This window comes from Colius striatus, chromosome 25 (assembly GCF_028858725.1).
Source record: "Colius striatus isolate bColStr4 chromosome 25, bColStr4.1.hap1, whole genome shotgun sequence".
NCBI classification, from domain to species: domain Eukaryota; kingdom Metazoa; phylum Chordata; class Aves; order Coliiformes; family Coliidae; genus Colius; species Colius striatus.
Window position 1 is genome coordinate 4,728,890 of NC_084783.1, and position 24,044 is coordinate 4,752,933.

The window sequence follows — 24,044 nt, forward strand, 5'->3', positions numbered from 1 at the left end:
GATGGTTGAAGGTAATGATGGTTGCTCCGTAAGAGCACGTGAAGGATTCTTGTGTGGAAAGTCACATTTCCCTGCGGGGAAAGCTTTCTGGCTTTTAGGAATTGAGTCCTCAGCTCCTTCTGGAGTGTTTAGGTTAACGTTGATCAAGGTTTGCTGCTTTCTTTCCTTTATCTATGGCTTATTCTAGCCCATCAACACCATGAATAGCTGCATTAATGAAGAGCCACCCACAGCCTATTTTCATTTGCTTAGTAGTAAATATCTCTTTCTACCAAGTTTTGGTGTGATCTGGCAGAGCTGTTAGTGAAATGTGCTTCAAGGATCTGTCCAGTCACTGTCAAGTTAACTGTTAAATTGCCAAGTTAAATATTTAATGTCCAAACGCTCCTCATGAAGTGATTTCAGTATCTGTGCCGATGGGTTGATGCTTCAGAAAGAGCCACAGCAGTTTAGAACAATGTGAATACATGTGCTTCACATATGGCACTGCAGTGCTGTGCTTCTCTGACAGTTTTAATCTAATCATTTCATCCTGGATGCAGATGGTACTCCCTCTGCAGCTTCTTTCTTACCAAGAATTTACAGACAAAGTAGTAACTTTTAGTTGTTATTTGTTATTGTTCTGATGAATTTTCAAACCTGGCAACCACAAGGTTTTGAATCTGTAAATACCCAGTGCAATTAAACTCAAATGCCACAGAGATCTGAACTTCCTTTGGGGGTAATGAGATCTCCATGGCAATGAGGCCTGCTGAGTGAGAAACAGGGGGCTGGAATTTGATAAAAGGTGATTTAAGGGCTGTAAATCATCATCATCTTCATCCCAGAGTGACAATGAATCATGAACTAAACCAAACTGTCTCATGGAGCTGTAAAAAGGCATGGGCTGAGAAATAGGGCTTCAAGAGTCATATGAGGAATTGCCTCATGTAAAAAATCCTTTGGGGCTGAAGAAAAAGCAGAAAGGTGTGTCATGAAGAGAATATAAATGTGTTGCTTACAGCCCAGTGCATCAAAGAGCTCAGAGTCTGTAATCCTTCGAGTTGACAAGTCCATGGCATGGTGCCATTCAGGAATGGTATAGATTCCATTCAGCAGCACAAGGACTGTAGTGCAGATGGGAGGTCGTCTGGGGTGGCTTTAAAACTCTGTATGTGCCAGCTAAAATAAGTCCTTTTTGCCCACTTTTAAACTTGGAAGATAGAATTGTTTGAACAAAAACATGTTAGAATTTGAGCCCAGTCTTGTAGTTGTAGTTTCTGAGCTCCTTCTGTAGAAATTGGAAGTTTAGATGTGGTAGGTTGATGTGAGTCTGACATCCAGAAAGTGCTGAATATCATCACTGAGAGTCTCCTCTTCTTTGTGACAAGTTAACTCTGTAAGGGGAGTGATGAAAAGTAACTGAGATAAAAATGTTAGAAGTATCTGAGTCCTTTCCAAATGAGACATTATCTACAAAACTCTATTGGAGGCTCAGGTATCTCTTTATTCTTTCCCGAACTTCAGCTTTTTTATGGTTAGTTACAGGTTTAGTGTGTTTCTACAGAGTGTATAAATGAATGTATTTATAACGTGTGCAGTAAAGGTCACTATTACTGCCTTTAAATACTGAGGGTTGTTTATGTTATGCATAGAGTGACATACAAATAAGAATCACACTCTTGTTGCTGTTCTTGACTGTCTGCTTCCAATTTTGCTTCTCAGGGGCTATTTGATTGCAGCACCTTCTGTTTTCCGCTCTGGTGTTGAGGAAGCGATAAGTGTAACCATCTTTAACTCTGTCAAGGAGACAACAGTTCAGATTCAGTTAGTGGTGAAAGGAGAAACTGTGTCACGAAGCCATGGAACAGTTCTGGGTAAGTTCCTACAATTCTGAGCTTGAGAACTAGTTTCTAAGTTGAGATGCAGTGAGAGCACATCAGAGTCTCGTGGAGAGTTGCTTTAGATGATAATGGAACTGGAACCAAATGAATTAATTCCTTATCTAGTAAAACTTCTCAGGTGGTTGTGCTACTGTGATTTTGAGATGTGTGTGATCTCAAACATCCAAGACTAATAATTTTGGAACCTCAAGACATGCAGAGACCCCAGATAACTGCTATTGAAATGTTTTACGGTGAATATCCTTTCTTTTGAAATCTGAATGAGTGACCCTGGGCAGCTGGGGAAGGGATAAAAAAATGACACCACCATCATCATCATCATTTCCTACCTTTGTTTTAAGCTGAGTGTGGGAAATGCAACCTCTCCATCTTCAGGCCTGAGTATTGCTGAAAGATGTGGTAATGTTTGAGGAATTGGATAAGTTGGATAATATTTTGTGGGGTTGTGTTTTAAAGGCAGATTCTTCTCTGTCCTGTAAGGACTGAGAGTGTTTGATTATGTCCAACTTACTACTGAATGTGTTTACATTATGGAAAATGAAACCCAGTAGCACTGTTCTTCCACTGCTCACACTGGTGTAAGCTGTAGTGTAGACAGGGCTCAGGCAATCAGGCTTTTTAACCATCATGTTTTAAGCCTTTTCTGTGTAAAAACTGGGAGTTACATAAAAGCCATTTCCTTTCTTGGAACAGATTGTATCTGGTTTCATCCTCCCCTTGTCTTTGAAACTGGCTGACACTTGTTGAGTAATTCAAAGGGGGTGATGCTTCCACATGTGGACAACCTGTGCTAGAGAGAAATCTTAGATATGGCTGTATCCAGCCATCAAAATAAATTCTGTGACTGTTTGTTTTGAGAATTATCCTACTCCAAAAAGAGAACATGTCCTTTTTACAGCAAAATACTTCAATGAGTACAGGATGCTCTGTGCTGGAACCTCAGCCTTGATGGTACTCTAACCATAAAGCACTTTGTAGTTTACCTTGTACAAAAGCTGTGAATAAATGTGGACATAGTTTAATTTAGAGAACTGTGCTGGGCCCAACTTGCTCACCCTGGAGATAGTTTTGCACAATGCAAGAAAATTACTTCAGGTGAAATCATACTGAAGGGGTGTTGCAGTCAGCAGCTCCGTGATGTGGGAGTTTCATTCAACTACAAATGTCTAAAAGGGTAGTACCTGAGCTTGGCAAGAATAACACACTCTCTCTCTCTCTTTTTAGATAAAGGAACAATTAAGCTGAAGGTGAGTATCAATTATTTTAAGATGGTTTTGGTGAAAACATGAGGGACTTGCTTTCAACCACAGCAGGTATTGCTCCCTGAGCAACTGCAGCACAAATGCCACATTCTGGTGTACACACCAAAGAGGAAGCAACCTTCACAAGAGTAAGAATGGAGACAGAAAAGAACAAAGCTTAATCCATCACAGCTCATCTGTCAGGTCCTTACACCATTAAAGAAAATGTGTACAAGAGGTTTATGACAAGGTATTATTTTGGGGGGGGGGGAGAATAAAGTTATTAAATAGTTAAATTATTAAAGAACACACGCACTATTCATGCACAAGTGATATTATTTCAGTCTGCTTAGCATATCCCAAGGAGTGGACAGCTGCCCCAGGATCTATCCTCTTCTCACTTTCCTTCTATTTCCATGCCATCCTTTCTTCCCTGTTAAAGTAGCACAAGCATTCATACATTCATACAGCCACAAAGCAAACTGAACTGGGAAAAATGTCCAAATGAAAGTTCCTTGTTTCCCCAGGTTAGTTTACACCCAGATCATTTCCCTGGCTGAATTCACCACTTGGCTACACAAACATTTATTCATCCTCCCACGTAAATCCTCCTACAAAGCTACAAAAGCAGCTTGAGGTAGAAACAGAATTTGATCAGTTCTTAAATCAGCTGTGACAGCTTAGAGAAGCCATAACTATGACAGAAGGAGCAGTCCATAGATGCAAGTAGGAAGACAGTTCTGACACTGAGATCCACACTTTGGTTTGTTTCATAGAATGGTAGGGGTTGGAAGGCACCTTTAGAGATCATCTAGTCATCACCTAGTTTCCCCCAGCTGACCACTTTTCATGAAAGGTACAAGTCAGGAACAGTATTTGCCCCCACACAGCTTCAAGGAAACAGCGTCTACAGATGACCAGTGCAAATACTGCTGTCAGCTCCTCCTAACCCTATACACTGTAGTGATTTTTCGAACTTGCATAATTTACCCAGACAAGAGACTGATAATCTCACTTGTGTAAGCCACATCCTTGCTGTAGGAAGCTTCAAACATGTTTTTTAGCTTCAATTTTAGGCAACAACGTAAATGCAGTCTTACTGCAGCTGCTTTTCAGTTCAGTTAACAAGATACCAAACCACTCAATTCACAAGCCATTACGCCTTTCACATCTACTTTTTCCTCACTGGGTTTCAGGAGCCTCATTCATGAGTCTCCAATAGTAACCCTTTCTCATTGCTTTTTCCTCCTTTCATCCTTGATGTAGGCCAGCAATCTAACTTCAACCTAACATCAACCTCACGGAAGTCAACTTCCTCTTCACCACCAAGTTAAAAGCCTCCAGACTTAGTAACATTCTATGCCTTTATGGGTGATTTTTGTCTCAGCTGCAATTTGGTGCACTCACATCACCAGGACTAGGTTTGCTTATATTGCTTTAGCTCACCAGTTTATTAGCTTATCAATGGATAGTCAAAGGAAAATGAAGTACCTCCTTTGTTTTAACAGTTTGTAAAGTTGCATACCCAGAATATCAGTTGCATTTTTTTTTTCAAGAACAAAATGCTCTAATTATACACCTACATGCCAGATATTAAAAAAAGATGCAGAGAAATGCCAATGAAGTTGCTTTTTGCTACTGAACAACTGCACAGGAACTTGCATAAGGCCACAGAGAGCAATCATTTAAAATTAAAATCAGTAGAGTTGGAAGTATTTAGCTGCCACTTCCACTGCAAGTAATGAATCACTTCACAGAAACATATGACATAGTTCTGCCTCATGAACAGCCTCAGAGTAGAAAGCTGTGCTTTAAGGGAACTCTGAATAGTTAGATTACAGACAATACTACTATGCAAGCTGGACCATTTTTACCGGCTACTCATCAAGAGGAAGGCTGAGCAAGCCACAGACAGCAAGTCAAACCACAGCACTTCTCTGGTCAAGCTGTATGATCCCTCTGACAATGATTGGGTTTTTTTTCCCTTGTTAAATTTCCTTCTTCATTCACCAAGGAGAGCTTATTGCAATAACTGTCATACAAAGGGTGGAACAGTGCGCTCAATGTCCTTCGTCCATTTCCTTTAACTATCAGTGACCAGTAGCCAGCAAGTCTGAAGTATCTTGAAGTAATTATGCAAGTGTAAGCATTCCTAATCTTTAGAAGCTCAAACACCTTAATGTACAGCAGAATCTACAGTAGACTGCTGCTCATGGGGAAGAATGAATCTGAAGCACAGAGGGAAAAAAAACAAACCCAAACCAGTGACCATTTTCTTCTCAAGTCTGTGAGCCGGTTCAAGGAAGACAGCCTTGTGCAGACTTCCTTTTTTCCCCCTCAGCAACTAGTTTCAGAAACACTGTCTTGTATGATAGAGGAAGTCCCCTCAGCGAGCATTTTTGCCAAAAGAGCACCCTATAAAATATGGCACCAACTTTTTGCCTGTATAGAAGAGCTGAACCTAGGTATTGACCTCTGACTTTACTCGTATACACTTCTTAACCTCACCTTGTGTCAGCTGCCAAGGTGTCTCTGGTACATTGCTCAAGACTCCTGTATTACACTTTCCAGAGAACACAGATGGCCTCTTCTCTATCAGTAAAAAACCCAGGCCAGTTACAGTAAGCAGCAATGGCAGTAGCTGGTATAATGTCTGCTCAGGTGAGTATAACTGAAAAACAAGAAAGAGAAAGACCCCTGAACCTTAAGAGGGCAGATTTCTGACAAAGTAACATGCAGACATCAACCTTAATGTATTTATGCTACATATAGACTTCTAGATTATGCAGTCATCATACAACTTGATGGAAGCTGAAGCAGGCACCCATCACTCTATAGCAACGATATGGAAGATTACAGTAGAAGTAACTTGCTGAAACATGATTTCAGCATAGAATCACATCAGTAGTAAACAGTCAGTTGGCATAACACTGCCCTTTTTTTTAATCACATAGCAAATCCAGACAGTATTTCCTTGCTTTCAACAGCATCAAGATTTGAGACTGCTCTTGCAAACAATGACTTCAAACAGATAGGCTACTTTGAATTATTTAATACTGATTATGAGGCTTTCAATACTCATTATGAGGCTTTAAGAAGAAAAAAAACTCTACATTCTCTAAGTCACTTAAGGAAAAGTATCACTCAATTAATGTTGATTCCTTTCAACCAATTCTGCTTTTGTTAGCCAGTTTATTTACCTGAAAATGCACTACATGAGTCCCAGAAAAAAATAACATGATACTTAAATTCTTCTGTCTGAGAATACCTAGTCATCACAGAGCTTTGAGGGAAACCTGCTGGTCTCCAACTACTTGTTATTTTACTATAAAGGACATAAAATATGATCATAATACTGCTCTAAGAGACAGATCTCTGACTTCATACTAAACAATATTCCAAGTGACAAATTAGAACATAAAAGCAAAAGAGCACACATTGACCAGATCCTAAGTTGGTTACCTAATGAATTCTGGTAATAAGGACTGTATCGTCAAGCAACTGAGGATTAAATCCTAGTGAGGCTGGATTCCTGACCAAGTAAACATTTTCATGATGGTTCTCAAGGAAATAAAATAGTCACTAATAAAAAAATATATCACAGAGAGATTAACAAGGCAGCAAGCAATAAAAAGCCAGATAAACTCTATAGCTTGTTAGTAGAGGAGCAAGAAAACAAATGCTGAACAAATTTCAGCTCAGTTCATAGATCTGTAACACGGAATTTATCCAAGAAACAGCCCATACCACAGGGATGGCAGCTGTCGCAAATAGGTTCGAAAACCACAGCAAGTAATTATTTTAAAATGGCATTCTAATACAACACTACAAGCATGACAGTGAACCTTATTCCCAGAAAAACATCACATGAGTATTAGGTTAGGTGGCCACATTATCCTTGTACTCAAAAGGTATGTGACCAATCTAGAATATATCCAAAACTCACTGAAGTAGCTGAGTAAGAATGGCAACAATAACTACAAAATCTGATAGAAAATACTCCCTAACAGCAAAATACTCTAGAAGCTTTGTCTATTAGAAACACACAGAGGAGACTGCTATCAGTTTAAGTCCTTGCACGGAGGACTAGAGTTTAGCAACCATCAGCAGTCTGGAGGAACAAGCCACTGCTGGAATTCAAAGCTAAAAACATTCAAGCTAGTGTAAAACATAAACATCACCAGAAAGCTACCCTACACTGCGAAAAGTTAAATGGCACTGAAGATGAGACGTCATTGCTAAGGTCCTGTTTAGAAAATTAGCCAGTCCCCAATTACAGATGAACATCTTCATTAGAACAGTTAATTAGGTACCGTAACACTCTCTTGTTTACGTTGAGTGGTCTGAACAGATGATTAGAAGGATTCCTTCTAATTGTATTATCTCTAATTACTTAGCATTTTTTTAAGCAATTGAAATATCTATTTGATGCCATTTGGCTCATCAAGGAAGCACAAGCCTGAATTCAGGTGCAGAGAAGGCTGGAAGCAAAAGGAGAAATACTGGAGTAGAAGGGAATAATGAAACCATACTGGTCAGCAGGTGAAACAGCAACCTCAGGAACACAGCAGCACAACCACCACTGTTGAATTCTTTCTGTAGATGGAAATTCTGCAAAGCTATCTCAATTTTTTCAGTACCTTTTTTATAAGAAGCTCCTTTCCAACGCATGGGAAAACCCAAAGATGTGTATAGTAAAGAATTTCATAAGTGGGAGGCAGAAGCTGGCATTTGCTGCACATCAACTAATTTTAGACTTCACATTCAGACTCCTTCCTGTTTCCCTTCAAATATTTTACTTGTCACAAGCCCTTAACAGCACATAAAATTTACTAAGGACATTCATCAGCATCCACAAAACACAGCAAAGCATTATTTCTCACCATAGTACTGTTTCACAGATGCAAGCAGAGTTAGGTAAGCCAGGGAAAACAAACAAAAAAAAGTCAGAAAAAGTTGAGACATGCAAAGCCTTTGATGGTAACCTTTTATCCAAAACATTAGATTATCAGTTCTGTGGGCAGGAGTGGAGCAGCAGCTGCACAGCATTAGTGAGTCAAAGGATAGAGTGATATATGATTTGCACCCTTGAGACAGTGGTTTCTTTGTGCCAGTATAACATACACAATTTAACATGACTTATTTCAAGTGAGACTGAAGACAAGTAAATCTGAAATAGTGCCAGGTATAAGGTAACAGTTACAGTCCACCTTTACCCAACTATCCCAGAAGGATAATTCCAACAAGTCAAGAAAAATGGAAGCAAAACCAACCAACCTAAAAACCTCTTTTCAGGATTTTGTTACTTTTCCCTACTCTATCCTTTGCAAACAGCACTAACAAAATGAGCTGGCAAGGCAATGGCCTAATGCCACATTTATTTTTATGTTACCTATCAATTCGTATTTGCATTTGCTTGGAAAAAACAAAAATCTACTGGTCCTACAAAAAATAATCTAAATGATTGTGGGGATGAACTCTTTAGTCCATCACTGGAGGAAGGATTACACTTGCCACTTAAATCACCAAGCCGGCAACACTTCACGTAACTACTTCAGTACTCTGCAGAAGAAATGCAGTAGGTTACATAATTTATCATGAATCTGGAATTTTACTTTTTGCTGCTGTTAATAGAAATAGAAAGCCAAATATTTCAATTCTACATGGTAATTTGGATGGTATTTTCTAAGTGTGTTCAAGTCTCCATTAAACCAATTACTTTCTTATTACATTAAAGCCAACGTTGTCCACTTAATAATGCAGTAATGTACTAGAAGAGGACTTTGCCCCAATCAGCTCAGGATATCTGTTTAGTTTAAATAAGGCCATAATTTGAAGTCACATATTTAGTCAATGAATCATAGTGAAGCTAAAAAAGGAAAGCTACCATTACAGCAAAATGGTTGAGGATGAACTTTACAATATTCCAGTTCTTCACATTTTCACATGTATTTACAGTGCTGTGTTCCTCAAGATGTAAGATTCAAGCTTCTCACATTGCTCATGAAGTAATTTTCAACGTAAAAGTAAAAACACGAGTATTTGATCTCTAATATTATTAAATATCAGAAAAATCAATGACTACCCAGAAAAGAGACACCTCAGTCTGCTTAAATGGAAAGCATTTTGCAATTTCAAAACTAATCAGCTGTTATCTGTCCTTGATTTCCAAAGCAAGGAATTTCCTGCCAAATGGCTACTGGAGGCACCCTAAAGTTTCCACAATTAACTGTGCATTACAAGAAAGGCAAATGCCTCAACCCTTGCCTTACATCATAAGGATGTACAGTTGCTGTTAGTTGAGCATAATGAATTTTAACTCTTTCTTTTCCCAGTATTCCAGACACTTGTACATTCGTATATAACCTGAAAATTGCCTGGCATTCTACTAACACATCATTATTTTTCTTGCTCATCAAAATTTTATTGAGCTAAACAAGTTTAGATCCTTAGTTTTCTTCAAGTAGAAGCTCTTGGCCTTTTCTACTCCAAAAGCAGTAGCTCTGAATGAAGCATGCAAATTTACAATACATTTCTTATTACTCTTGGTAATCAATCCTGCCAAAGAAGTTACTGCCACAGATGCCTAACAAAGGAGAAACTGCACTGCAATGCAAGTAATGCAACATAATACAGGAAAAAGTCAAATAAATTACCTTCCTTACAACATTTCCTTCTCAGTTACCTTCTCTCTGCTCTCCTGTAACCCTTGACACCCTGATCTCAATCTATGCCCTCAAAGCACCTAAAGATGCAGAGGTCTGCTTCCTCTTAATGATTCAAATGCAGTTTAACCTCAAGACAAAGACACCTTATCAGGCTTACAGTGACACTAAAGGCCTGTGAAACTTTACTACCTTACAAAAAACGTGTTGTGTCAGAGTTACAGACACACACTTCAGTATGATTCAGAGGAAACTGAAATGTGGCCTTGTTGAGAAAACGGGGAAAGAAGGCAAAACAACCAAGAGTGTTAGAGGGAAATAACATAAGCCAAAAGAACCCTGGAGGCTATTCTACCACCTTTTGCAGTTTTCTTTATTTTATCCTTAATGGCATTACAGCTGTCAACAAAGGAAGTAAAAAATTTCTCTGGTCCAAAACTGCATTTCCTCTGATAAGAAATTTTCTTAAGAAACTTGAGGTTTAACTACTTTTTTTCCTTCCGATTCATACAAAAGAGGTTCATCAGCAGAATGTACACACAACAAAAATACCTTTAAACCCACTTTTATTGTTAAACATTGTTGGTCATTAAAGGAAATGCATCTTTTTCTAGGCTCTGCATTGAGTTTCGCTTGGTAATCGGATACAAGCACCACAATAAAGCCTAGATAAAAGCAACTTGGCAAGTCACACTGAAGTCATGTGATACATCAAGAAAACATGATATACTAGAGACAAAAATCTCTGAATTTTCCTTTTCTGAAATAAAGGCACTCCTACACTGTTCAGAAGGCAGGTTACCCACTAAAACAGCCATCCACTGAGAAAAACACTTAGCAGCATCTCACACTTCTCAATATTAAAATAAGCAGGTCTCACTTCTTAGAAATTTGATTAATAAACATCTTCAGTCTTCAAAACAGAACAAAGTACAAAAATCCAAATGTAACAAAAAAAAGAGTACCGAACCACAAACTTTTTGTGGAATCCTAATTTTTCAATCTTTCCGTGACTGTTGAGAAAGCTCATACTGTTGCATCTTTTAGGACTTTTTCCTTTTTAAATGCCTGAGATATGTGAATCATGGTATTGGACCATCTAGCTAAGGAAAGACCATGTTAGACTAAGTGATACTCAGCTACGTGCATATGAGTCAAACAATCGTATACAGGATTATTCAAGAGGTCTAATGTTTGAATCATCATTTGTCAGAAAACCCAGACTGCACTAAGCATTACTTTCTAGGTAAACCTCATTTAGATTTATCATCAGCTGCATTTAGTCTTCCTAAATTATTCAGTTCTGTAACTGTTTTAGGTTCCACAGAAAACCAGAAACAGATGAGTCTTCCCACTCTGACTAGATTATCCATTGGCACAGACAGGTGCCCAGTCACTGCAGAAACTACAACATTCAACTACTGAAAAAGCTTTTCATTGAGAAAAACATTCAAGCCAAACCTTGCATAACCCAAACTGTACAGCTGTATAAAACTAGTTCCAGTTACTGCAGCAACTCCTGAGTTCCATGGTAGTAAGTAAACACTAATGATTAAGGAAATGGCCTTAGATACATCCTCCTGAAAAGCACAGACAATGTTACTGGACTTTATGTAGAGTAGATAGAGAATCTCACTGTGAGTTCAAAGACAAGAAGAGATCAAGAACAACTCTTTTTCTAAAAGACACACAATGAATCTTGAAGCTGCTATGAACTGAAGTTCCCCATGTTGCTTTCCCTACAATAAATGGATTTGTTCCTGACAAGATTCTGAGTTAAAAACACTAAAGACTTACTAAAATGGGATGGGTGTGACTCTAATGTACTAAAACAGAACACAGGGTTACCTCACTCTGTTACTTCAGGGCAAGTACTTCAGCCATGTATTCCAGCTAAGAAACTTGAAATCAGAGAGCATCTAATTACCCATGACAAACTCTTATTTGCAAACAGGGAGGTAGATAAACTGATACCAGTCCACCTCTAGGAGTAACGTGGGAGGATGCTGATGACATCTTGGAAAGGATAATTGCATTTGCAGGAGGTCTGAGATCATCTCCAGCCCTTTGCTACACTGCCACACATTTCCAGAAGGTGAAATCAAGGAATACTGAACTTATCTGCATCCAAAGCACTTCTGACTTTTCAGAAAAAGAACTTGCAAATAAAACTCGGTAAAAATTTTGCCAAAATACTCATGGAGTAACAGAAAACAAACAAAATGATACTGGGAAGTCATCTTGCATTAGGGATCACACATACTTGTATCAACCACACGGTAACAACCGTAATGAATCAGGATAATGTTCTGCTGCTTTTAGTCTATAAACATGCAACAACGACATATTCCCAGATTACAGAAGTTTTACTTTGCAAAGATTGCTAACTCAAACTTACCTAAAAACCATATCACTACCATCTAGAGGCATACAACATGACAGGCAACGACAGTCACCATAATAAAGCACAACCTCAACACAGCAGCAGCACTGACACCAAGAGTTGCCCAAAAATAAAACAAAGAAACAAAAGAATCCAGAGAGTTTTAACGGGTTCTTTCTGGAAGACACTGGGATATTTGTATGAAAGCTTACAGGCTGTTCGTACCAAGAGTTAAAGACATCATGCGAAAAAGCAGAACGCTGCATAGTCGAGAGATCAGGAAACAGGAGACAGAAATTAGTGTCTTGCCCTGATCAATGGGCAGATTTTCCCTTGCACGTCTCCCGAGAGACCGAAGACGCAGCCGGGCAGCGAGGCACGTCCCTTCCCTAAGGCACGGCCGGCTCTTCGGGTACATCAGACGCAAAACAAGAGAGCAGCAACACATCTGCCATCGCGTCGGTTACCAGCCCACACAACTTCAGTCTGCTGCTCCCGGGCACCGCTCCGCTCCAGCACCCACCGCCTCAAGGGGGGACTCCCAGAACTGCTCCCGGGCTCCAGACCCCTGAGGGAATTGCTGGAGCTCCACGATTTCTTCCCGCCCGTCTCCCGCCTCCCCCCCGCCCGAGAACTCCCGCACCTGCCTCACAGCGCCCCACCACACGGGCCTCGGGGGACAGCACCGCTGTGATGGCACCCCGTCCGTCAGGAGCGCCACCGGCACCACGCCGGCTACAGAGACGAAAGAGAAAGAAGGGAATGAAGGGAAGAAGGAACCTGGATGCCCAGGGGCGCGCTCCGCCTCTGTTTTACCTCAGCCGCCGTGTCAAACGGTAGCGACTAACGCCGCCGCCCGCCACAGGCCCCGCTCGCCACTTCCGGGTACAGGGAGGCAGGGCGGCGCCCATTCAGCGCCTCGAGCGCACTGCGCATGCGCGCAGCCCCGCGCCAGGCCGGGAGGCGCAAAGCACCGCCTGGAGCTGCGGGAGGAGGCGCCGGGCTCGCCCCGGCCCGGCCCGCGCCCCCGCCTGTGGCTCCCTGCGCGGCTCGGGAAAGGGTGATGTCGGGAGCCGGGGGCTGGGCCCTGCGGCGGGAAGAGGGAGTGGCCAGGTTCCTGTCAAAACCAAACTACACCGGTGCCGTTCCTGGCCGGGAGCGTCGCCTCCTGGCACCGTGAGGGCTCCCGCTGCAGAGGCGGTGGTGTCGCTGCCGCTTTTCCAGCGATTCCGTAGCTCAGTGGGGCGGCGCAGAAATTCCCTCCCGTAGCGTTCTTGCCGTTCGTCAGCTGAGTCTGCAGAGCATGGCCACCTCCCGCCCAAGACCTGAGGCGAAACCGGCGAGGTCAGTCACGTTTAGGCGTTGTCAGCCCGTCGCTTCGCGCTTTGCCCTGGCGCCGAGGGGAGCGTGGCGGGGCTGTGCCGGGGCGGGAGGGCTCCGTGCCCGGGCCGTGACCCTGCGGCCCGGCCGGGCTCGTGTCCCTGCTCCGCGCCGCCAGGGGGCGCGCGGGGGCCGGCGCTGCGCGCGCGGCGGTTCGAACGCGATGGCGGCCGAGGCGGCGGCGTGAGAGCGGGGTAGCGGCCCGCCGGCCGGCTCCTCGCTCCCCGTCTGCGCCCGCTGTCGTCTACTGCTTTGTGTTTGCAGGATGTCCGGGCAGGCCCCCAACCGCAGCGCCAGGGGGGCGAGCGGACGAGTGTCCGAGACGGAGCCGAAAGGTACCTGGGCGGAATGGCGAGCGCGGTCCGCCTGAGGGGCGAGGCGGGGCGGCGGGCCCGGCTGAGCTCTCGCCGCTTCTTCCTCAGGAGGACGGGTCGTGAAGTCGCGCTATCTGCAGTGCTTTCAGAAGGACGGCGAGAAGGTAGTTGGACGACTCTCGGGGGCGCTCCGCGGGGTCAGAAATGGTGCGAGGGGCGGCTGGGGCGTGTGGCAGCGAGACCGAAGCGATACCAGCACCCGCCGCGGTTCGGAGCGAGTCGTGGTGTAGCGCTGGATGCAGTCTGGGATGGCAGCTCGAGGTGACTTGCGAAGCAACAAGACGAGCTGGGCCTGTAGTTGTTTATTGTCAGCGTTCAAGTCGGAGTGAATATAGATTGCCGGTGACAATGATATTCAGTCTTACTCATTTCTTGATTGTCAGGGTAATTCAGTACATTCTTTTTCGACATCCACTGCTAAAACATCCGCTGCCACTAAACCCAGATCAGTGCCTCGGAAACGTGGCGCTTCGGCTGGTAGGTATTACCAGAATTTAAGAGCTCTTCTTTTGTGTATTTATTTCCAGCCCTTAAGAACTTGATGGTACCCTGAAGAACTCTAAAATGCTGCTACAAGATGATCTTTTGTTTTACTCGCATCTGGATACAGAGGGAATTAATAAATGATGTGGGATTAAGAGGTGTAAACTCAAGTGCATTGAAGTCTCCTTTGAATCTTCTGATAGAAAGTTAATGTTCTGATAGGAGACTGTTTTGTGATGAAGTCTTTGGGTTGTCTAACCTTATTTCTTGCCTCCTGCACAAGACTTTGAACTCTGCTTTCACTGTGCCCTCACAGTTACCCAGCTTTTCTATTTAATCTTTTCAGTAAACCAAGAGTAAATGACTGAGAATCTCTGGCTGCAGGACAGTCCATTTTTGTTTCTTTTGCAAGAGTCACAAAAGAATTTTCTAACAAAACTTTTCTCCAGGTGACTTGAAAATCCTGAGTTAATAACATTATTCTCTGTTGTTGAGCTGTGAAATGTTTCAGAGGATAACATTCTGAGCCACCTTATCTTGAGATAAGTCAGGGAGGAAGCAAATGAGAGAGAGAGAGACAAAATATGTAGAAGCTTGTGTAAGGTGCCCAAATATTAGTGAAAGCACACAGAATTGTGACTTTGTGCAGAATCTACTCTAATTCTTTTAGTCTGACAACAGCTTCTTTCTTCAGGTCGTGTCCCTGGCTCATTAAACCAAAGCAGTTTTGAGAAAGGTGACTTGCAATCCACTTTATTAGATGAAGATAAAAGTAGTCGACCAGAGCTTGATCTTTCACCTGTTACTGGTAAGCTTCCACTCATACTCAGGTTCCAGGTTTATTATTTTTCATGTCTGTGCCATGACTTGATGATAAGTAACCTTCTGTTCTTCTAGATTCATGAAAGGACTTCTGAAGGGAAGTTGAATGTTGTTGCAAGTGTCCTTAAGCAGAGCTATTAAGACCTTTGGAGTTTAATTTTAATCATCTGTTTTATTTAATCGTCTGGGTGCTCGGTTCTTTTTGTTTAGCATTGAGTTTTCAAGAACAAAGTGCTCTCCATTCTTTGTTCCTGTGACAGATGAGTGTCAGATTATCAGCCCTTTGGCCAGTTGTTTCCCTGGGATCTGTAACTGTCACTTGCAGCTTAATGCTCCCACGATGCACATCTCCTGTCATCAGACTCAGAAGCAGAGCACACATAATAATCTTGAAGTTGTCTTTGCATGTGAAGGACCTGATGGTGTGTTGTTCCACCCTGTATACTTTGGTAGAAGAGAGCAATAACTTTTCTGTTGCAACACAGATAAAAGTGCTTGTGAAGAGACTCATCATTCAAAACCTGTTTGCAAAGGAGCTACTGGGACACGTAAAAGCCGAGCAAAAAAGGTGAGTCTCACTGCTTTCATGTGTGTCTTTTGAAATGTGTGAAATGAAGGTTCTCTGTTTATCTTTAATCTCCATAACAACTTTGGGGTCCTGGAATCAGCTGAAGCCCTCTGGAAGAAGTCAGAGGCTATGTCTGTTGTGTTGCTGGTGATGTTCTTGTTTATCAGATGTCTTAACACTGACTGAAGTTTTGCTTCCATTCCCTGTGGTAAAGAACCTGCTCCACTTGTAGCATCTCCTCAAGTGTATTCTTCTTGTGTTTCTGTCCTACTTGTTAATTAGATCAGATCTTTCAATATTTTCTGACCTTTTTACTCAGAAAACCAACATTGATTCAACCTGACTCAAAGTGCAGATCTTGTTCAACCTAGCACTGAAAAAATGTGCTGAGAATGTTACAGAAAAGGGTGAAGCACAGAGGTGTATTGAATGTGCATTGTTTAATAACCCAGCCTTCTTTGGAGCAGACTGTTGTTGATGACTCGATGATGATTCTGGGCACAAATGGAACTTTCAGTGATTTGTTTGAACATTAGAAGAATAATTGTTGAAATACCAAATTTGCTCTAGTATGTTCTTTTCTTTCTAGAAGGGAAATGATGATGTTGTGATTGAAGAGCTGGAGTCTCTGACACTGCTTTTAACTTACCTAAGAATAAAGGTGAGAGTCAGTCAAGTATTTGGTGTTTCAGACGGAAGAACTTGATATTGAGGAACTGTTTAATGCCTTGTCTATGCTTTCTGACCTGTAACAGTTAGATTTTTGTGACTTTCTATGTTTATGCTTGTAAAACCATTTTCCTTGCTTTGAAAACTCTCTTAGAGTGAATGCAGTGCCAGTTTATGAAGCTGGGTCTTGTTCTTCACAAAGCAGGGGTATGCAGAAGTCTTGAGAAGACTGAAGGAGAGCGTTTGGGGTTCATGGTTGTAGCAATGACTTTTTGCTCTTTGTTCACTCAGTGCTTTTTATGTCTGGTTTTCCTTTACAAAAATCATTCGGGAGGTTGAGGGAAGATGATGGAGGGGGCACTAACTATAATGTCCTGTGCTTATTGCATGAGGTCTTTGCTTCCTTAACTGCAGCTCTTTGATCTGGTCTGGTCCTTACATTTGTTTATTCAGAGTAACTTAGACTAGTGTTACTTGAGTTAATATTTTGTGTGTGTGTGTGTAATAGGCAGAAAAAAATCTTGCTGAGCTGGAGAAAAAAACAGAAGAGAACTTGTTAAGGTTATGTGAAGAAAAGGAGAGACAGCAGGAGAAGCTCTGGGAGCTGAAGCGTGAAATTCTACTCAAAGAGAGAGAGCAGAGACTAGAGGAAGCATTAGACAAACAGGTAGGCTTTATTACAGTCTGGACCTCTTCTCTATTGAAACAAGCTCACTTAGGAAGTAGTCCTTTATCCAGAGAAGATTCTTCTGCTTCTCTTGTCTCCTGGGACGTGGTTTTATGCATCTTAAAATAAAGATTGACTTCTTGTAGCACGAAATGTTTCCTAGTAACCTAAACACAGACCTTTTGTCACTTTCTTGGTTGTGTCGTGTACATAGGCAAGGAGAAGTTAGAGCTGCAAGGGGCAGCAGTAGTGCACTGATCACCAGAGTACTTTACAAGCTCTGCAAGTGTCTTAAGCCGTGTGAACACCCTGCTGCTGGGCAATGACAGTTATAGCTAGAGCTTGAGATGTTGACCTTTAGATGAGAGGTGGACATCTGTACTTTGATTTATTTTTATACATTAGTGATAGTTTTGGCCTGATTGTAAGAAGGCAAGTTTCTAATTAAGTTCTTGGTAACAGGTGATCTTAGAAGCTAAGTCTTCCCCTCTTTGTCAGTGTTTTGTTAGTTCTGTTGCATCACATTAAAAGGTAGTTCTTTGGGAATAACAAATGTTCAGAACTGATCTTAGGTTTGCTTTTAATAAATATGCATTGCAAAAATTCAACAAGACTTCAGTGTTCTGATGAATACACTCTTAACTGTAGTGTCATGTATAGTACACTTCACCTGATCTATTGCTAATAGCTCTCAACAGCAGTAACAAGGAAATTGGTTTTGACATAGACATTTTGGGGTGGTAGAGGAAAATCTAGTAAGCAGCATTAGAGGAGTATCCTACCACAAACTTCTCAAATTCTTCTGTAAATGAGCATTTCAGAGCGGTACTTGGAGTTTTTTATAAACTATTTGTGCCTCTCTTTCAGATGGATGTACTTTCCCCCCTTGTTGCTGTTTGTGAACAGTTTAAGGAGCAATATAAAAACTTTGCTACTTCGCTGGATGCCGCTAGACATAAATTACCCATCAGGAATATTCACATAGAAGGAGATGCACAAACATACCTTGGTATGGCAATTGGATTCATCAAACTTCTTATAAAAAATAGCGATTTTGTGATATGCTAGCTTTTTGTGGTATGCTGGCTCTCTGGCCACTGCAGGAATTTATGTGCTCTTACAGCTTGTATGGACACTGGGCTGCAGCAGTAGTCACATGTTTTGCTGTGAGTAATTTTTGTCTCTGTTTAACCACTAAACCACACCTGAACAAGGTTTTTATCTTGCAGCAGGAAAAACTGTCTAAACTGGGGCAGCTTTCATGCAGAAAATTGCTAAAGAAAGTGTGTGTTTTACCTATTTGTGGCATTCCTCTTCCTTTCTAGTTCCTAATGAGTGAGCAAGTTATAGAGTTACAAACATACTGTGATCTCTTTTTGTTTCTGTGTTTGAGAGATAAAGTCACGTGGGTAGACGTGCTCACATTTCCTGTACAACTAGAGTTTAAATGTGCCCTGGGATATCTTGAGCCAGAGAGTGCTTGTTTGATAAATGAGTACTTGTGTTCTGTATTGAAGTCTGGACAAAAAAGATATCTTTAAACTGCTGATCTGCTAGTAATGAGATTCTTAAACCATCTACAACGATCTTGCTTACACTTTAAAACAAATGGAGGAGATTTATTGAAGAACTTGGTTTTTTTGTAAGGAAGATTGAAAGAAATACTTATTTTTGGTTGGTGAATGCTGAAGGAAAGGACTGGATCAGTTCCATTTTGGGATTATATGCAAAAAGCAATGTATGTAAGTGGCCAGGGAAATTTGGATGTATAAAATATGCTTTTCTCTTGCATTTGTCATGTGAAAGTCTTTTACATATTCTAAATGAAAATTTGATTAGCAATTTTATTAGGCTGCTCGTAGAATCGCTGTACAGTGGGGGTTGGAAGGGACTTTTAGAGCTCATCCAGTCCAGCCCCCCTGCCAAAGCAGCTCCCACCTAGATCAGGTCACACAGGAACGTGTCCAGGTGGGTTTGGAAACATCCCAAGAAGGAGCCTCCACAGCCTCCCTGGGCAGCCTGGGCCAGGGCTCCCTCACTCAAACACTGAAACAGTTTTTCCTCAAGTGGAACTGTTTGTGTTCCAGATTCTTTCCATCACCCCTTGTCCTGTCACTGGAGACAACAGAAAAAAAAGTGTTGCCCCAACCTCCTGACACCCAGCAGTTAGATACTTGTCAATATGAATGAGCTCCCCCCTCAGTCTCCTCTTCTCCAGACTGAACAGCCCCAGATCCCACAGCCTTTCCTCAGAAGGAAGATGCTCCAGTCCCCTCAGCATCTTGCTGGGCTCTCTCCAGCAGTTCTCTTTCCCGCTTGAGCTGGGGAGCCCAGAACTGGGCACTGGACTGCAGATGAGGCCTCCCCAGCACAGAGTAGAGGGGCAGCAGAACCTCCCTTGACCTGCTGCCCACACTGTTCCTGATGCCCCAGGATGCCATTGGCTTTCTTGGCCACGAGCTCACATTGCTGCTCACGTTTAATTTGCTGTCAACCTGGACTCCCAGGTCTCTCTCCTGGAGCTGCTCTCCAGCAGGTCTGTCCCCTGGTTTTGCTGCTGTTAGTCTCCATAGCTAAAAATAACTTAGCTTTCCCAGTTTTCTCTTGGGGTGATTGTGAAAGCTGAACAAACAGTAGCTTTCATTACCTAGTTCACTTGTTTCTGTGGATATTTGGCTGTTAAGTAATCTTGTATGAGTTGATGCCACTGCCTGTATTTTTGAATGAGATCTTTACCATCTGATATTGTAGATGGCCTGCAGAAGGAGTTAACTGTCACACAGGAACTTCTGGCAGAAATTATGCCACGCTACTCAGAAGAAAGCACACAAGTGTTTGGGGTACTGAAAGACCTTAAAGAAGTCTCTCAGAAACTGGATCAAGAGATTCAAAGGTATTTACAGCGAATCAGGTGAAAAGACTTATTGGCTAAATGTTGGGAGGAAAATCCATAGTTTTGCCAGACCGTGTGTAGAATGTGTCTTGGAAGAGGATTAACTGAGGGAACAACACCGAGTTTAGTTCTGTCTGTAGTGGGCATCTGTATTTCCATCCCTACCCTACCTACTGTCAAAGGAAAGACGTTTGGACTTTTCATTTTGTTTGTTTCTTCTAATTGGCCAAGTTTTGTGTGCCATTCCCTGACACTTCCACTGAGAATTTCAATGGCCAAGAATAGCCCTGGGAAAGTGCAAGTATATAGGAGATGAGAACTGCAGGAGACAGAAAGGCAAACTGGAAGCAGTGTGTCTTAAATAATAACCATGGAAATGTATCACCCTTTAGAAGTGACAGGGTGCACAGAAAAGGTTTTTTCCTTAAGTATTGAGTCAACAAATACAAAGTATCACTGAGAGCAGGAGGAAGAGATGAAGCATGATCTATTTCCTTTCCTCCCTTCCTTCATTTCGCTATAATAGATGACAGGTAAAAACTTTGAAGATTAATAGACCATAAAGCATCTCCCCCTGCTGCAGACTTCCCTTCACCAAATTTTAGCCTTTGGGTAGATAATATATATGACAGTTTTTCTTGTGGCTCCATGGTAGGAGAATGATACAAATGTCCAGGTGTCAAATGTCCATAGCCTTTGGGGTTCAGCAGAAGTTGTTATCCTTTAGAGTAACTGATTTAGCTTCATTTATTCCAGGAGCTCCACACAAGTGCAGAACCTGGCGTTTGAAGTTAGTAAAGAAGTTTCTCTGTGTAACCAAAGAAAATGTGAAGAGCAGCATGGACCAGATGTTGTAAGAGACTGGTACTTCGGCTAAGTTTGTGTCTTGTTTGACAAACGAGCGGGTTCTAAAGCAACGAGACCATGCTTCTGTGTGAACATACAACTTGTCCAATTTTCAGTCAGTCATACAACTTACCAACATTTTTAGGCTGTGTGAGCACTGTAAGCATGTGTGCTTCCTAAAATAAAGGGAGTTTTCTTCTGCATTCTGCCCATAAGGAGACCTCCTTTTTGAGTGCAAATTTCTTTGACACCTTCTGCTTTGACAACACTGAAAGTATTTTCTTGGCAAATATGACCTATGTATTCTTAAAGTTCTTGTTTGCCTTTCTTGGAAGTAGCTCCAAGACTGATTTAGACTTTTCAGACTGATTTCCATCTTTTTCCCAAGTAGCATTCTTTAGAGGGCAGTGTACGAGAACGCCAGTGGATCAGAAAGAGCCTGGTCACTTCCACCAAGTGAAAACTTTGTTAACTTTGTGGCTGATTGTCTTGGAAATGAATTATTAAAACCATCAATGTTTTTGTAGTAACCTGCCATCTTCTTTTTAAGGACTTTATTCTCTTTAATAATAAAGATTACTTTCCACTGCTTTATCTCTAGCCTTCATGCCAGAATATCTTCCCTGTTCTACTACAGAAGCTTTTGTTTCCATCTGGGCTTACATAGGGCTAATACTACACTACCATTCTATGATTGTAGATATGCAGTGATGGACTTGCAGGCACTAACAGGTGCTAATGGCAAGCTGTGGGAATCGCACTCAAAGGGTTAAAACTGCCAGTACCTGCTTCTGTGATGCAGAGCTGGGAGGTGGAGGCCTTGAGAGATCAGCCTGAAAAGTAGCCGAGTGAGGAAGCCTTGTGGAGGCAAGATGGTTCTGTTTTGGCTGCAAATGCTGGGATTGAGAGAAAAGCAGCTTCCAAACAGTTTCAGCAAGGCCACAGGTGCCCAGAGTGAGAGAACTGCATGAGCCATGCAATGGATACTCAGGTTAGCACCCCTGTGACACCCCTGACGATGAAAATGAGCAAAAAGAGGGATGTGCTAAACCAGAAATAACTGTTCCTCAACTCTCCACCCAAATCATGTCAAATGTCACCCCAGGGATGAACAGAGAAGTCAAAGTCCCTAGGGGAGAGGAGAGGTTTTTTGGCTTTTTAGCCTTTTTAGTGTTTTGAATGCTTTTGCTCTGCTGCTTCAGAGAGATGCAGCAGGACCAAAGAGACTGAAGACCCAGGTGAGGCAGGTGATGGACTGTACTCTTCTTCCTCACCCAAGCCAGGGACACCTTGGTAAGAATCATGCTTTTTGTCTAGGTGACAATCCCCAGGACAAGCATTGCTGCCATTTTGATCATATATTAGCACAACTGCAGTGTGTTTATCAACAGCAGTGTCCAATCTGTGATATCTGTCACCTTCCTAATTTCTCATAAATTCTAATGCTTGACTTTTGAAGCAGTTTTCAGTGAAAGTCCCCAGCAGCAGCTCCTGACAGACTAGTCAAGCTCAACCTTCACGTGACACAAGCCATTGGCCACTGGCAGCCAACGTGCTGAGGCCAGAAGAGCGTGAATGTGCAGAGAAACCTTAAAGCTAGCTACTGAGTAAGTGCCTGGGAGTGACTGCTCTGCTAAGAACACCTGGGCCATATGTGGCAGGCCTTTCCAGACTGCTTTCCAGGTTTGTAGATGGAATGTGTTCCTCTCAAAGACATATTGTGTCCTGTATTGGTTTCTTTTTTACCTATGGAACCTCTTTCTGCGATGGTTCTTTCAAAGCATTTGCTTGGTGTTGTCTGCATAGTGGTACATTTCTAGCTTAAGCTCTGTGTGTCTATAAAGATTTCTGGCCTGCTCAGAAAATGCTGGGAACATTCTCCTTGCACTCGTTGCAGTGCAATTCACTTTCTTCCTGGTATTACTAAGGGTGTAACTAGATTCTTGCCTCCTTTTATTAAAAAAATAGGAGTACATTGACCTATAGTAACTGGATGTGTAAGGTGTGTGCAGCACACTGGATAAGAAGTCAATATATAACAAACTACCCATTAGGAGTTTGTTAAACCTTTGAGAAGGGCTGGGGAAGGGGAAAAATCCCAGTGATGTCACAGAATTCTTATGTTTGGAAAAGACCTTTTAAGATCATCAAGTTCAGGCAGTCACTTCACACTGCCAAGCCTATCACTAAACCATATCCCTCATATCCCTTTTGAATATCTCCAGGGATGGTGACTCCACCACCTCCATGGGCAGCCCATTCCAAAGCTTAATAACCCTCTTAGTGAAAATGTGCTTCCTCATGTCCAATATAAACCTCCCCTGGCGCAACTTAAATCCATTTCATGTGCTGTCGTTCATTACTGGAGAGAAGAGACCAACCTCCACCAGACTACAACTCCCCTCCAGGGAGTTGTAGAGAGTCATCATGTGTCTTCTCAGACTCCTTTTCTCTAGGTTAAACATCCTCAGCTGCTCCTCATAAGACCAATTCTCCAGATCCTTCACCAGCTTTGCTGCCTGTCTCCTTTCTTGTAGCTAAAATGTATAGTATATCATATTAAATCTCTTTTTTTCCACATCAACTTATCCACGAGCCACTAGGAGAGCAATGAGTTGTTTAAAGTGATTCATCTGTTGTTTCTGCTCCCTTACAGGTGTTAAATGACCTGCAACTAATAGTTCTCCATGTCCAGCCATTCATTCTGTCATTGCCAAGTGTTGCACGCAGCAGGGTCGTGTTCTGAGCCAGAAACGTGAGCTGCACCGACGACATTGGCCACTGGATGGGGAACTTTGCTAAGCAGTCATGTCATAGGTTAGCTGCAAATTTAGATTGTTTCTTTTTGGTAGATGAACATTTGAATAGAAAGACTCCTATGTAGTGGAACTGCTAGTCAAACTGTTTTTCCTGAGTTTAACTTGCTTATTGTGTGTCATTCTGAGGCTAAGGAAGTTAAGAGGCATCTTAAATATGAGAGTGTAGGGATGAAATGAAAATCAAGTTTATAGTGTCTTGATAATTCTGTCTCTGCACAGGCACAAGTCAGAATGTCTTCCAAGTCAGATTTGTTTATGGGAAACCTCATTGCTGGTCTAAAAATTATTAAAGAAGTACTTGTAAATTTTACTCAAGTGACTTTCTACCACTGAGATACTCTTGTATGTGTG

The 24,044-nt window shown here is 42.0% G+C and overlaps 1 protein-coding gene and 1 long non-coding RNA gene across 4 annotated transcripts; both read left to right on the forward strand.

Moving 5' to 3' along the window:
- Positions 1 to 601: 601 nt before the first annotated feature.
- On the forward strand, positions 602 to 3,361 carry LOC133627804 (uncharacterized). The gene is made up of 2 exons (XR_009820406.1): positions 602 to 1,856; positions 3,108 to 3,361. It is a non-coding gene; the product is annotated as an uncharacterized LOC133627804 (long non-coding RNA).
- A 9,751-nt stretch (positions 3,362 to 13,112) lies between these two features.
- LOC133627784 (HAUS augmin-like complex subunit 8) lies at positions 13,113 to 21,468 on the forward strand. 3 transcript variants are annotated; one of them, XM_062014892.1, is made up of 11 exons: positions 13,113 to 13,516; positions 13,817 to 13,887; positions 13,975 to 14,030; positions 14,310 to 14,403; positions 15,104 to 15,217; positions 15,717 to 15,799; positions 16,389 to 16,460; positions 16,977 to 17,135; positions 18,003 to 18,144; positions 19,887 to 20,028; positions 20,785 to 21,468. In XM_062014892.1, exons 1-11 carry the CDS (start codon positions 13,476 to 13,478, stop codon positions 20,903 to 20,905), a joined length of 1,095 nt encoding a protein of 364 aa, XP_061870876.1. In that variant the 5' UTR covers positions 13,113 to 13,475; the 3' UTR covers positions 20,906 to 21,468. The 3 variants fall into 3 exon arrangements, with proteins under 3 accessions (XP_061870876.1, XP_061870877.1, XP_061870878.1); XM_062014893.1 differs by having other exon boundaries at positions 16,392 to 16,460; XM_062014894.1 differs by lacking the exons at positions 13,113 to 13,516; positions 14,310 to 14,403 and having other exon boundaries at positions 13,689 to 14,030.
- The last annotated feature ends 2,576 nt before the right edge of the window (positions 21,469 to 24,044 follow it).